Genomic DNA, 14,827 nt, shown 5'->3' on the forward strand with positions numbered 1-14,827 from the left:
GTTTTTATGCTTCAGAAATATACACAAGCGTTTCCGCAATTGTTGAATCATCATCCTCATCGATTTCGAATTTAGGTTTCCATGATGCCTTCCAAAAGCTAGTTCTCTGTTCCAACTTTGTCGAATGCATGCAGTTGCGGCTTAGTTCAGGGACTCTTTAGGCACAGCTCGGATAGAACCTCTGCGCGCGGTGCTGCAGGGGCAACGCCATCGAAGGATTTGCGTTGATAGCAATAGAAATAGGCAGAGTGGCAGAAACTTCGGCAAGACGGCAGTATAAGAAGCAATGATACACTTTGTCATCTGATGGACTGGGGCAGAGGAAGCTGCATGTATGCTTGAGTGGTGGTAAATGTTCTGGAACTATTTAGTAAAAAGGTATGCCAAGAAAGTGGTTGGGGAACTGAACGAAGGTAAAGATCCATTCACTGAAGAATACGAGTACGAACGTAAGTCGTTCTTATCCGGGACCACAAAAGTAGTCAAACGAAGGAGAGAAAAGACGATCCACGATTACGTCCCTGAGAGGGAAAAAGAACTGATACGCTATATGCGGAAGAAAAGCTACCGGATGGAGCTCGTTTTTTCATTCTGCGGTATGAGACTAGGGTGGATTAACATTATCAAATTGGTACCGGTGATAGGCGACATATGCTCTTTGATTTTCACGCTAATGGTTTTCAATAATATCAAGAAAAGTATCGGCAACATGCCCAAAGATCTGCAGACACACTGTCTTGCCAATATCATGATTGATTTTGCATTCAGTTTGGTACCGATAGTGGGCGATGTTGTCAGTATCGCATTTAAGCCGAACTGCAGAAATGCCATGATTATTGAAGAGTTTTTGGACTCGAAATATAGGAAGCTGAAAAATGTTCAAGACGGGAGTTTGAGGATACGTTCGCCATCCAGCACTGCCAATAGCATTGGTGACTTTTGATGGCAACAAAGGAAGAAAAAATAATAACAATCAAATAATTATGTAGTAATATATTATATGCCTTTAAAACGCATCTGGTAACTTTTCAATCACGTATGCATGACCACCGACGCTCATTATTGGTATACCTGGAATTTTTCTAACCCTTTGCTTCAACCCAGCATCATTGGTTGCAACAATGTAGCACTTGTGTTGTAACACTCTATGTACAATGCAGTCATCAGCATATGTACCCTTATGTGTGCACGTTAGTCTTTTAATCCTCGGATCTTTAGCCAATTTTAAAGCTATACGAAATTTAGGACCAAGCTTCTCTAATTCAGCCATAACACAATCGGTGATATATAGGTTACACTTTGCTAAAAGACAGTCCATGGTACCTTTGACCAAATCAATCTTTTTCTGAATTGAAAAATTTATGAAATTTGTATCTATGAGAATCTGATATGGAGGCTTTATAGCTTCGTTATATTGGAAAAAAAGGGCACTAGACACTTGCGGTATGCTTCTTGTTAACTCTGGATCCTCACTTTTTGATGTACCTCCTTCATTTTCCTTTATTCTCTGGTCTTTTTTTGCGTTAATTGTGCGTTTTACTAGTGCAAACTTCCTGGTTCTCTTATCCCTACCCATTATTCACTTACACTCTATTCTGAATCTTGAGCTTCTTCGAATCAAAATATTTAGCTAGAGAGTCTTCTATTAAACAGTGATTCTTTTAATATCCATTAGCATCGCATTGAAAAATTTACATCGCTGTGAACGGGTCATGGCTTCTAGGTTGTTTAATAAATGAAAAAAGAAGAGTAACTAATAACTGCTAAGCAAAGAGTCAAACTCGGGTTCTTCATTCACCACGACTCTGGAGAAAAGGAGTAGGGTAAAGACAGGCTTATAACCCTTTAGATACCCTGTCTACGTCAGGAGATTTCAATTGATACACTTATATTGGCAAAAAAGAATGGCGTCACAGACAGGATTCGAACCTGCGAAGGTAAAACCCAATGCCTAATTGCTTTTACTGTGTAATAGCAGGGCATCGCCTTAACCACTCGGCCACTGGGACGACTCGAAGTTGGGTTGTATAAGATTAACTTTGCATCTTACCAATGATTCTTTCTTGGAAGTATGGTCTGCTCTGCTCTTGATTGGGAGCTTGTTATTTGGAAAGAGTTGAAATTGTTGAAATATAAATCGATATTGTAAGATATATAAAAGAGATGATTTATAAGAATCAGAAACAAGACAATTGGTCTGTAAAACAAAATAAACACAGCCAGATGAAGCCCTAACAGAAAATCAATCGATCCTGGAAAGATTTCGGATGATAATCTATCGCGAGACGTTTGCAATTCAGGAGTCTGACTACGAGGGAGTCTATGGAATGAGCACGAAATAACAGTTGTACTGTGGATTCTACGGGACTAGAAATGGTGTGATGACGATGAAAATTCTTCACTTGTCGTAGTCTCTTATGATTCAATAGGTGCAATTTGTTAGGTATAAATACTGACATATTTCCCAGATGTTAATCTAAATGCAATTAGTTTTATTTCACTTCATGATATAGGAAATCAAGGAATTATATATCTTTATAATTGAATATCATAGTATTATCATCAACGTCAAACCAAGTTACTATCGACAACGCCGAAGAAAACATTCTTTCCAAATATCAACATCAACAAGTGTTGAAATATAAATCGATATTATTTGGAAAGAATGTTTTCTTCGGCGTTGTCGATTCTTATAATTCATCTTTTTCATATATCTTACAATATCGATTTATATTTCAACAATATCGATCTATATTTCAACATATTATCACCAATGTCTGAGCAATCAAATATCGCCAACTCCGAACTTATCCAACTCACCCAATATGATTAATCATATATACTTATTGAGTAAAATTTGGTAGAGTTTCATCTATATAAATTAAGAAGTGATCTGCTATGCTAGAACGGTTACATTCTGTCAACAGGGGTTAGGCCCAGCAGGCGCATACCGTTGTATAAAACTTGTCTGGCAGCTGAATATAGCGCCAGACGAGCGGTGGCCAATTCCATAGTTTGTCCTGCGACCCATAGGACATCGTAACAAGACGAAACTTGGTGAGTGAGTTTGAAAAGGTAAGTCACAATTGTAGCGGGCTCGTGAGTCTTTAAAGCATTTCTCAAGACATCTGGATATTGACCTAATAGTCTGACTAATAGCACAGCAGCAGGCTCGACAAGCAGAGAGAAATCGGCATGGATTATTTTTTCAGGGGTTATAGAAGCAGCATTTCTTTCCACAGATCTCAACCTGGAATGAGCATACTGCAAATATGGACCAGTATCACCTTCAAAAGAAAGCATTCTTTCCCACTTGAATTCGTAGTTGTTAATACGTTTAGATTGCATATCTTGGATCATAACGGCCGAAATACCGACAAGGTCGGCTACTTTGTCAGGATCTGGAATTTGTGCATACTTAACCTCATTCTTTCTCATAACCTCGTGCATTTTTTCCTTAGTTTCTTCCAGAATGTTATCTAAGAAAACAACAGTACCTTTTCTGGTTGACATACCTTGGACCATCCCAAAATTTACATGTACTAAATCTTGAGCCCATTCAAACCCTATTTGTTTCAATATTTCAAAAAATTGACCTGTGTGTAAATCTTGTTGGCATGCGATGACGTAAATCATTTTGTCAAAGTGATACTTTTCCTTACGATCCATTGCCGCACCCACATCTCTTATCAAATATAAACTAGTTCCATCGGATTTTTTGACAATAGTTTTACCTAATTTTTTGTTGAACTTTGTAAGGTCAATAAGCAATGCACCCTTATCGACATGGGTCAGTTTCTTTTCTTCGAAGAGATCTAATGCTTTGTCCATAGACTTTTTTGAAACTTGTGATTCACCTGAATAATCATCATAGGCAATATTCAAACGAGCATATGTATCGATGTATTTGGTTATGGATAAATCACGGAACTTTCTCCATATTTTCAATGCCTCTGGGTCACCGTCTTCCATTTTTCTAAAATACTCACGAGCTTTACCATTAGTGGATTCAGCGTCAGGTAAAGAATCACCTTCATCAGTAATGTCTTTGTTGACCCGAACATAAACTTCGAATAAATGATGGATTGGATCTTTAGCTAGCTTTTCGTCATCACCGTATCTGTCGTATCCAACAGCAAGAACACCAAATTGCTTACCCCAGTCACCTAGGTAATTCATTCTAACAACTTCCCAACCACACTTTTCATATAGATTGGATAGAAACCCACCAATAATTGTTGATCTCAAATGACCTGCATGGAATGGCTTCGCAATATTTGGTGACGAAAATTCTATAATTACTTTCTTATTTTCTACCAGCTTACAAGAACCATAATCCTCCTTTTTATTGAGAACGCTTGGAATGATAAGGTTGAACATGATCTCCGGTTTGAAGAAGAATTGAACAAATGGACCATTATTCTCGACTTTATCTAGGAACTCGCCACATGGAAATTTCTGAGCCCATTCTGCTGCCAAAACTTTTGGATCAGAACCCTTGATTCTCAATTTAGGAACAGGAATCAGTAAATCACCCCTTTCTAGGGTATTAGTCCATTCCAAACCTGAAAAGATTATCGATGCTTCAACTCCAGATATTTTTGATAACTCTTGAGCAATATAATTTCTCATAAGGTCAACAAAATTGACATCGGGATGAGAGCCACTGATAGTTTCTGGCTCCGCTATAGACAATCTCTGCAATTCTTCTGTGATACTGCCTGTACTCATACTGCCTATAATTTGCTGGCTCCGTGGATGATACGATCTCGATATGCCGTTTAGATGGGCTCTTTTCCAGGTGACTACTACTGAATTTCTAGCAAAAGATAGAAAGGAGAGATTGGAACTTAAAAAGATATGACGTGAAATCAATCTAAGCATAAACAAGCGTACAGGAGTGTTAAGATTCAGCGAATTTTAGAAAAGTTTTCAGGTTCACTCATCGGGGCATGATTAAAAATTTCTCATGATAACAAAAAAATAAGAAAAATCAGGGTGACCAAAAAAATATCAAACTTATCCGATAATCAAAACATGTAAAATAACGTATAAAAATCATTACTATGTATCCGGTTATAAATGCTACAACCAGTTCAAGAAAGCCTTGAACAATTGAGTCAAAATGTCATTAAGAAGGTTCAAAATTAGAACAATTTGGTAAGTTCGCTAACCTTTTGAGAAGAATCTCTTGTAAGCGGGCTTGTCATCATGGGCCATAGCATCGACATCATAGTCGGCACCTCTTCTGTCTGGTGGAACCCAGGCAGCGGATTTCCATGGAAGAACACCTTCTACCCACATAGCGTTCACTTCCTCCAAAGTTAGACCTTTAGTTTCTGGAACGAAGAAAAAGACATAGAAGTAAGAAAAGACCAAACATCCCATGAAAACATAACCATAGTAGAAGTTGATAGCACCTGTGATAAATGGAGTGAAGAAACTAATTAAGAAACCCCACATCCAGTTAGCACCAGTTGCAATAGCCATACCTTTAGATTTAACTCTCAATGGGAAAGTTTCAGAGGTAATAACGTAACAACCACCGGCCCATGTAGTAGCGAAACAGAAGATGTAGAACATGGTGAAAACAATCATACAGTTACCAGCACCTTTAGAAGCGATATCTTGATGGGAAGGACCTTCTGGCCATAATCTAGTCACACCGACAGACGCGAAAACGACGAAACAACAGACCATACTAGCAGCACCCCATAGTAAAGAAGTACGACGACCAAATCTTTCGATACAGTAAATACCAATGAAAGTGGAGAAAAAGTTGACAACACCAATAATAATAGATGTTTGGAAAGAGTCTTGTAGACCAACAGACCTGAAAATCGTGGTACCGTAGTAGAAGAAATAGTTATCACCTGTCAATTGTTGCAAAGATTGTAGAAGAACACCCATAGTCAAACGTTGGAAAACTTTAGTCTTTGTGGAGAACAATTCACCCCAGGATGCGTTACCAGCCAATTTTTCAGCTTCAACACCTGCGGTGATTAGATCCAATTCAGCTAAGACAGCTGGGTCATCGACAGAGAGTTTTTCAGATCTGGACAATGAACGCTTGGCTTCTTCAATTCTACCGACTTCGACTAAATAACGAGGAGATTCTGGAACGAACATCATACCACTAACCATGAAGATGGCCCAAGCGAAACATAGACCAAGACCAACTCTCCATTGAGTGGAATCATCATAGTTTTTGGTACCGTAGTTGGTACAGTAACCCAAGAAGATACCCAAGGTAATCATCAACTGATAACATGCGACAAGAGTACCTCTAATTTGCTTTGGAGACACCTCAGAAATCAGCATTGGTGACAAAACAGCAATACCACCGACACCTAGACCAGAGATAATTCTACCGATAAAGTATTGGTACCATTTGTTGATGGAAGCGATTTGAATGACAATACCGACAACGTAAATTAAGGTAACAGCGATTAAACCGATACGACGACCATAGATATCACCAATCTTGGAAAGGATGATACCACCGATAGCACAACCAATGTTAAAAATAGACACGATTAAACCCATTCTAACTCTGGACAAGTATGGGCGCCCGTCACTGCCAATGGAACCAAATCTACGAATGAAATCATCCAAATTGACAAAACCAGAAATGGTACCAGTATCCCAACCAAAAACGAAACCACCAAATGCTATCATTAGACACAAAATAGAAACACCAACGTAAGCAGAGGCTGGCTTCTTTGGTAGGACAACATTGTCCTCGGATGGGCTGACATCGTTCATTTGCTTGCTGTCATCTCTTTCAGCTTTGTTTGAAGGAGTCGATAATACGGATTGAGATCCGGAAACGGCTGGAGACAATTGCCCAACTGGGGTCCTATCTTCAGCAGACATTGTTTGTTTGTTTTTTTGTTTGCTTATAGAAACTGTTTGAAGAAACTACTGATTCTGGTGATATAGCGAAACAAAATGATTGAGAGATCCAAACTGACAAAACTAATCAACCAGAAATGATCCCTGTATTTATATCAAATTTTCCTCCACCATATTCTTCCAAATATGGTTGTCTACCCGGAAAAACCTGCCCGTTTTTTCCCCAGGCCACTCGAACCATTCTGAAAAGTAACACTTGTCGCTACCCCACGGATGAATAGCTAGTGTTTGCTTTCCTACAGTCTTTTCTTCATCACAATGAGTTACGGAAAAAAAACAGGTGATGGCGGAAAAATTTTCTCATCTGCTTGTATTACCAGCTACAAAACACCGTTGAACGCTCGTCAGACTACCCCCGCTGCCCCACCTTAAAACTTGACTAATAACCTGCGCAGCCGTGTTGATCGCACACCATTTTCTGAGTTCCCGTATGTTTTTTTCCGAGTATAAAAGTGGGGCCCCACATTTTTCCCGTTTCTCGCCGTTCAGCCCCACGGCTTTTCAGTGCAGAATTCGGAAGAAACTACAGAAAGCATAGAGGGTTTGCAACCTCCCTGCCCAAGCGTTTCCGGCGGGGCAAGTGGCACCAAAATAACGGAACATATTTTGCTTGGTGCCCCCCTCTCACGTTTCTTTTTTCTCTTCTTGTGCTGGCTGTATAGTTTTCTTGTTTGTTGACTTGTCCCCACAGATGATCGTGTCATCCCGGGTTATTCCCGGGAATTTCTGCGCTGGTTTCTCCTTTTGGACAGACTCAGAGTCGCCAGATCTCAGGTGTGCCGCTAAACGATGTGCATGTACTTGTTCGCGAGGTACTTTTTCCGGCCGCGTCTCGTCGGAAGCATTTTTGTGAGAGTTTTACCGAAACGAGCCTGAAGCGAGTCTAAATTGAGCTTAATTCGAGCCCTCGAACGGCGCCGAAAGCGGGCCCACATCCACGAGGGGAGAATTGTCAGCTTGATTTTGATACAAGGTCAACAAAAAAGGCAAAAAAGGCTAAAAAGCAAGAAAAGCAGAAATGTGTTTTTCCGTGGTGTGATGAGGTGTATAACGTTCTATTCTTGGCCGCTGGAACAGAGCAGCGGCAAAAGAAAGAGTGGAAAAAGGAAAAACATATCTAGAGTGGATAAGATGGAATCTGGTACGTTGTGATGAGGGCACGGTGTCAGCGGGTTGCGGAACGGTGATAGTTTTGACCAGATGGCAATGAGGGCTGTCACTGCAGCAGGCTTGAAGGTGCTCCCTCAGGATCAACGGGAGAGGTTGACAGGTGCGGGACGAGGAATGCAGAATAAGGAGGGTGGAGCTACTATTAGTGGTGGGGCAAGGATATTTAACTGTAAATGGCGCTTTTGGGTGAGCCGTTCACTTTGTTCTGGATTAATAATGAGACTATGGTGATACTCTTCAAATTATATCTATAAATCGTAATATCGTTCATTTCGTAAAAAAACTGGCCGAATAAGCAATAAAAATCGTTAAATGTCGTGGCGAACTAGTGAAACGAGATGTGAACAGGTAAGCTCTCTTCCAGGTACATCATCCCTAAGCGGGTGCGAGCAGTGCTGATGCTCAACTAGTTTTCTTCCTTCCTTTGGTTGGAAATATATTTTATCATGATGACAGGCGAAACCGCGTCACGGTATGCAATTCGAGGACTGGAAAGTTCAAATAAGAGGAAAAGGAAATTAACAAAATGGAAAATGGTAGGAGGGGGGACGAAAAAAATAAATGTGGGAAAAGAGCAGTAGGTCAGGTTTAATTACTGCCGAACATTCTCTTGTAGAATGGCGCGTCGTCGTGCATTAGTTCGTCAGCGTTGTAGTCCTGCTGTCTTCTGTCGGCGGGGACCCATCTGGACGATTTCCAAGCCAGGACACCCTCGGCATACATGTCATTAACTTCTTCCAACGTTAAGCCCTTGGTTTCGTTGACGAAGAAAAACACGTAGAAGTAGGCAAACACCATGCAACCCATGAAGACGTAACCGTAGGAGAAGTGGATGGCACCTGTAATGAAAGGAGTGAAGAAACTGATCAAGAAACCCCAGATCCAGTTGGATGCGGTAGCAACAGACATGGCCTTGGACTTGACTCTTAGTGGGAAAGTCTCCGAGATCAAAACGTATGCAATTGGTGCCCATGTGGTGGCGAAACAGAAGATGTAGAAACAAGCAAAAACAATCATACAGTTACCTGCACCTGAAGAGGAGATGTCTGAGTGGCCTGAACCCTCTGGCCATAATCTGGTGACACCAACGGAGGCGTAGACAACGTAACAACAGATCATACCAATACAGCCCCATAGCAGACAGTTACGACGGCCAAATTTGTCCACAGTGTATAGAGACAAACCGGTACAAGCAAAATTGACAACACCGAAGACGATGGATGTTTGGAAAGAGTCTTGCATACCGACAGCTTGGAAGACGGTAGTACCATAGTAGAAGAAGTAGTTGTCACCAGTTAATTGTTGCAAAGATTGAATCATGATACCCATAAGTGTACGTTTTAGCATTGCTGGTTTACCGGTAACCAATTCACTCCATGAGGCAGAGCCAGCGGCTTTTGTTTCTTCAACAGAAGCTTCAATTAAATCTAATTCATGCTGAACGAAAGAAGAATCTACGCTTACCTTATTAGTGCTTGCTAAGGAACGTCTTGCTTCATCAAGCTTTCCAACTTCAACAAGGAAACGAGGAGATTCTGGCACAAAAGACATACCGCAAATCATAAAGATAGCCCAGGCAAAACATAGACCTAATGGAACTCTCCATTGGACGGAATTGGTATACGTCTTGGTACCATAGTTGGTGCAGTAACCCAAGAAAATACCCAAGGTGACCATTAATTGGTAACAGGAAACCATTGCACCCCTCATTTCTTTTGGTGAAACTTCAGAAATCAACATTGGTGACATGACAGTAATACCACCAACCCCTAGACCGGAGATGATTCTACCAATAAAGTATTGGTACCATTTGTCGATGGAGGCAATTTGAATAATGATACCCACTACGTAAATGACAGTAACAATGACTAAACCACGACGACGCCCGTAAACGTCACTTAATTTAGCCAAAACGATACCACCGATGGCACATCCAATGTTGAAGATAGAAACAATCAAACCAGTTCTCACTTTTGACAAATAATAGTTACCCTCAGAATTTATAGAGCCGAACCTTTGCAAGAAATCTTGCATATTGACGAAACCGGAAATAGTACCGGTATCCCAGCCGAAGATGAAACCACCAAACGCAACCATAAAACAACTTAAACAAACTGAAATGTAGGATGCTTTACTATTGTTTAGTTGTGGAACATCAGAATGCTCTTTTTCGTGACCCAAATCCTCAGCTTCGATATCTCTCTTTCCAGCTGGACTATTCATGACCTTGGAGCCATTTGAATCAGATCCATTGGAAGAGTTGGACTTCTGAGGCGTGACGAGATCAGGTGTTGAGTTATTCATGATTAATTTTCTACTCGATCAAAAAAAATTTTGAGATTTTTAGTACTGTTTGGGTGATGATCAATCTGGATATCTTAGATTCTGAAACCCCGCTATAAGAACATCTCGGTATATGGGGAATATTCCACCGCTTTATATATCTGAAATATTCGCGATTTTTTACATCATTTGATGATTCGCATTTCGTCCAGTCCTTTCCGAGCGTATGGAGATGTAATGTGGTGTGTTCCCACATATTTTGATTGAATTATTATCATACGTTGGTAAATAAAACAAAGTACCGGAGCTGTTGTACGCAAATTTCTTCGTTATCTGAGATGAATACTTTTGCTGTTTTCTTTCCCCCATCAACTATTTGGTAGTAAAGCTCAAGTAGTAGACACCTTGGTGCCCAGTTTTCGAGCAATGACGTAGCAAAACCAAGAGATCAACTGATTACACATCGTCCCTACAGGGCTCTGTTAGAGTTTTTCCGGGAAACTCCCTTTCTTTTTTATCCTACAGTATTTTTCAGGCATACGCGGAGTCTCTTCGGAATAATTCAGCTCTATACTTTTTTTTGCTAAGTGATTGTTTTTTCCGGTAGCGGGAAGCGGAAAAACAAGGCGCTTTTTCCGTTGCTATACTTTTCTTGTTCCACCGCTTATGACAAACCCATAACTAGCTAATAACTGACAAATCAACGTTATTAGCGGAGTAGAACTATTTACAATATTGTGAGAAATTGAACCAAAAAAATGAAATAATAAATAGTGGTGTAGGGCAGTGACTACACACTGCTATGTGATGTGCCATTCACATGCTATTAACTTTCCAAATAGTACAACAGAGCAATTCAAGGTCGTTGTCACGCTTATTCCGCGGAAGGTTCTCGAAATATGCTTATGAAACATATTTTGCCCAGCCGTCGGAAAAACCTCCATTCTCTGTCAATAGCAATCCCGCCAGGGCATCCCACCCTTGTACGGCTTTTCCTTACGGTCACCGAATTTTTTGCTTTCTCGGGTGAATGAAAGGGTCAAAATTAATCCGATGCTTGTTCTTTTTTCTAATCTCCTCGTAATACGTGATATTACACATTCTAGCGCGCTTCCTAAGCCTTCCAAGCGAACACGCCAGTAATTGCAGGATATTGTCATGTCATGTCATGTAGACTATCATGTCATTTGATACATTAGCAAATATGAAAATGGTAGGTCAAAAGGTTTGTCCCTTTTGGCCCTGTTGTATTTGTCCAAGGCGTTACATCAGAACTACACAAAGTATGACCATATTTCCTAGAAGCGAAACAAGCGGAATATTTCAAAAATAGAGTAGTTTTTACTCGAAGAAGTCATAAGAAATACGTATTCTATGGATATTAAACGAGTTTATTCATTGTCCCTGGCAGAGAAACGTGTAAGGCAAATTAATAATTGTCCTGCTAAGGTAAAATAAAATGAAAAAATACAAGGAACAAAAGATACGATGGCCAGTGCATGAGGCTAGGAAAACTTATCAAAAATCATTTTAACTGGCATTTGGTCCCTGCCTTGTGCCCTACCCAGTCAAATTTTGAAAAATTAAGTTGCATTTTTGCTTTGTTTCTTGCAGAACATCCTCTTGTAAAATGGAACAGTGTCCTTACTATATTCCTCGGCATTGAAAGCATCTGTCCTTCTGTGGGGTGGTATCCAAGTAGAGGATTTCCATGGTAGCACCCCTTCAGCATACATGTCGTTGACTTCCTCCAAGGTTAGGCCCTTAGTTTCATTGACAAAGAAGAAGACGTAGTAGAACGCAAATACCATACAACCCATAAAGACATAGCCGTAGTAGAATTTGATGGCGCCTGTAATAAATGGAGTGAAGAAACTGATCAAGAACCCCCAGATCCAATTCGACGCTGTAGACACCGCCATTGCCTTCGATTTAATTCTCAGTGGAAAGGTTTCAGAGATTAAAACATAGGCAATAGGTGCCCATGTGGTTGCAAAGCAAAAGATAAAGAAACATGCAAAGACAATCATACAGTTACCAGCACCTCTGGAAGAAACTTCGGGATGATCTGCACCATCTGGCCACAATCTGGTGACACCAACGGATGCATAGACGACGTAACAACAAATCATACCAACACAACCCCATAGTAGACATCTACGGCGGCCAAAAGCATCGACTGTGTACAAGGACAAAAAGGTCGAGAAGAAGTTAACAACACCAAGAACAATTGAAGTTTGGAACGAATCTTGTAAACCGACAGCTTGAAAAATTGTAGTACCGTAATAAAAGAAATAATTATTACCAGTTAGTTGTTGTAATGATTGGATCATCATACCCATAAGAGTACGCTTGAACATTGCTGGCCTACCAGTAAACAATTCAATCCATGAAGCAGCACCTGCTACCTTTTCAGCTTCTACAGATGCCTGAAAATTCTCCAGTTCTAAAGTAACTAATGAAGAATCTGGGGAACATCTGTTAGCTCTGGCCAACGATTTTCTTGCCTCTTCCATTCTACCATACTCACAAAGATAACGAGGAGATTCAGGAACAAAAGACATACCAGTAATCATTAAAATGGCCCAAGCAAAGCACAAACCAAGGGGTACCCTCCATTGAGTGGAGTCCTGATAATTTTTTGTACCATAATTTGTACAATAACCCAAAAAGATGCCGGCAGTAATCATTAGTTGATAACAGGAAACTAATGTTCCTCTCATTTGTTTTGGAGAAACTTCTGAAATTAACATGGGCGATAAGACAGTAATAGCGCCGACACCAAGACCTGAAACGATTCTACCAATAAAGTATTGATACCATTTATCAATCGATGCTATCTGAATAATGATACCAACCACATAAATAACAACAACGATGATCAAACCGATACGGCGACCATAGATGTCACCCAACCTACCCAAAGTTAAACCACCTATGGCACACCCAATATTAAAAATGGAGACTAACAAACCCGTCCTGACGTTTGAGAGATAATAATTACCGTTTTGATCCATAGATCCAAATCTACGTACCCAGTCCGTCTGTCTAACAAATCCAGATATCGTACCAGTATCCCAACCAAACACAAATCCCCCGAATGCAACCATTACACAACACAGTGAAATGAATGTAAGATCCGATTTTTTCATGTTTTCCAACTGTTGATCAGCCTCTTTAACTAGTTCACTCATCTCATCCTTTGAGCCACCGTTATGGCTCCTGTAGTTCTCCAAATCTGCTCCATCCGTGTCTGATCCTTTACTTGGACCACCTGCTCTATGCGATTTCTCATCTAAAGACGAAGCGTTGGAATTTGAATTAGTGGTCAGCGCACCCTGTGCTGGCCCGACATCTTCGACTGGCTCAACTGCTTCGGCTGCTCCGACTGGCTCACCCGGCTCAACTGCATGCGACATACCTACTTATTAATGTTTATCAGTATTGTTTCTATTCTCACTATTATTATCCAAAAAAACAGTCGTAGAACTTACATCAACCATCCGACTTTTCCCATCTCTTATATAGCATTTCGTGGGGGCCTCCAGTCGAAACGTCTCGCTTTTGTCGGCTCTGAAGATGTTATCGAATCAAGAAATTACCAGTGGGTGGTACGTAGCTTTCTGTTGCTGTAGTGCAAGTTTACCTCGCAAAAGAAACAGGCCGATGACGCCGATTCGACACACGTTCGCAACACCAAATGTCCCATTAGTTTCTCATTAATGACTCCACGAAAGAGATATCTCTCCATATTTCACCGGCCTCCTTGCCTGAACAACAGCTGTGGGGAGTTAAAGAACGAATACTTGTTTCTTGTTCCTTTGCTTTTTCGTTGTAAACTTTTTTTGCTCTGTCTGAGAAACTTCAATGCCCTTCATACACTTGCATGATAACTGGGGAAACATGAGGCTATTTGGTACCCTTGAAAAATACCCTAATATCGGATTAATTACAGCATGTCCGCTTTTTGGTCTCACTCTTGGTAATGTCTTACGTAGCCACCATAATGCAGAGACCAGTAGGTAGGAGTATAACTGGAACGTGGCTTCTGTAAGCTCTACAATTATTGAAAGCGCCATTCTGTTTGCTGGCAGTGCTGTTTTTTCACTATTCGTCATTACCTTTTCAAAAAAAAAAAAAAAAAAAGAACGTTGCCGCGTCATCTCGGGGGAAGGCTGAGCATCTCAGGGTCTAAAAATACCGGAAGCCATAAATCTCCAGGACTCTCAGTGATTGACATACGAAGAGAAAGTGTGAATCCGTGCTTTAACCAGCTATGATGTCATGATTCACCTTGTTTATCTCGAGTAGAGTTAATTTACCGCAGAATACCGATGCCCCGATCTGATGTGGCGTTCAGTTTAACTTCTGTAAGTGAAAAGAATAGGGTTGACATGGCAGCGGGTAGCTTGTATTGTGGTGAGGAGGGGGGCTTAGTTGACGAAGCTGATAGCTGGTG

At 40.6% G+C, this 14,827-nt stretch overlaps 6 protein-coding genes and 1 non-coding gene across 7 annotated transcripts; 1 reads left to right on the top strand and 6 right to left on the bottom strand.

The window, feature by feature from the left end:
* Positions 1-352: 352 nt before the first annotated feature.
* HG535_0C03730 (DUF4112 domain-containing protein) lies at positions 353-943 on the top strand (the record flags this gene model as incomplete). Its single annotated transcript, XM_037287853.1, has 1 exon — positions 353-943. The coding sequence occupies one exon, from the start codon at positions 353-355 to the stop codon at positions 941-943; it is 591 nt and encodes a 196-aa protein (XP_037143748.1).
* Positions 944-1,006: 63 nt separating this feature from the next.
* On the bottom strand, positions 1,007-1,576 carry FCF1 (rRNA-processing protein FCF1; the record flags this gene model as incomplete). The annotated part of the gene is made up of 1 exon (XM_037287854.1): positions 1,007-1,576. The coding sequence occupies one exon, from the start codon at positions 1,574-1,576 to the stop codon at positions 1,007-1,009; it is 570 nt and encodes a 189-aa protein (XP_037143749.1).
* Positions 1,577-1,908: 332 nt separating this feature from the next.
* Positions 1,909-2,009, bottom strand: HG535_0Ctrna6S. The gene is given in 2 exon segments: positions 1,909-1,954; positions 1,972-2,009. It is a non-coding gene; the product is annotated as a tRNA-Ser (tRNA).
* Positions 2,010-2,910: 901 nt separating this feature from the next.
* Positions 2,911-4,884, bottom strand: HG535_0C03750 (arginine--tRNA ligase; the record flags this gene model as incomplete). The annotated part of the gene is made up of 1 exon (XM_037287855.1): positions 2,911-4,884. The coding sequence occupies one exon, from the start codon at positions 4,882-4,884 to the stop codon at positions 2,911-2,913; it is 1,974 nt and encodes a 657-aa protein (XP_037143750.1).
* Positions 4,885-5,169: 285 nt separating this feature from the next.
* Positions 5,170-6,876, bottom strand: HG535_0C03760 (sugar porter family MFS transporter; the record flags this gene model as incomplete). The annotated part of the gene is made up of 1 exon (XM_037287856.1): positions 5,170-6,876. One exon carries the CDS (start codon positions 6,874-6,876, stop codon positions 5,170-5,172), a length of 1,707 nt encoding a protein of 568 aa, XP_037143751.1.
* Positions 6,877-8,673: 1,797 nt separating this feature from the next.
* On the bottom strand, positions 8,674-10,389 carry HG535_0C03770 (sugar porter family MFS transporter; the record flags this gene model as incomplete). The annotated part of the gene is made up of 1 exon (XM_037287857.1): positions 8,674-10,389. The coding sequence occupies one exon, from the start codon at positions 10,387-10,389 to the stop codon at positions 8,674-8,676; it is 1,716 nt and encodes a 571-aa protein (XP_037143752.1).
* Positions 10,390-11,951: 1,562 nt separating this feature from the next.
* Positions 11,952-13,787, bottom strand: HG535_0C03780 (sugar porter family MFS transporter; the record flags this gene model as incomplete). The annotated part of the gene is made up of 1 exon (XM_037287858.1): positions 11,952-13,787. The coding sequence occupies one exon, from the start codon at positions 13,785-13,787 to the stop codon at positions 11,952-11,954; it is 1,836 nt and encodes a 611-aa protein (XP_037143753.1).
* Positions 13,788-14,827: the final 1,040 nt, after the last annotated feature.

The sequence above is a fragment of the Zygotorulaspora mrakii genome, chromosome 3 (assembly GCF_013402915.1).
Source record: "Zygotorulaspora mrakii chromosome 3, complete sequence".
NCBI classification, from domain to species: Eukaryota; Fungi; Ascomycota; class Saccharomycetes; order Saccharomycetales; family Saccharomycetaceae; genus Zygotorulaspora; species Zygotorulaspora mrakii.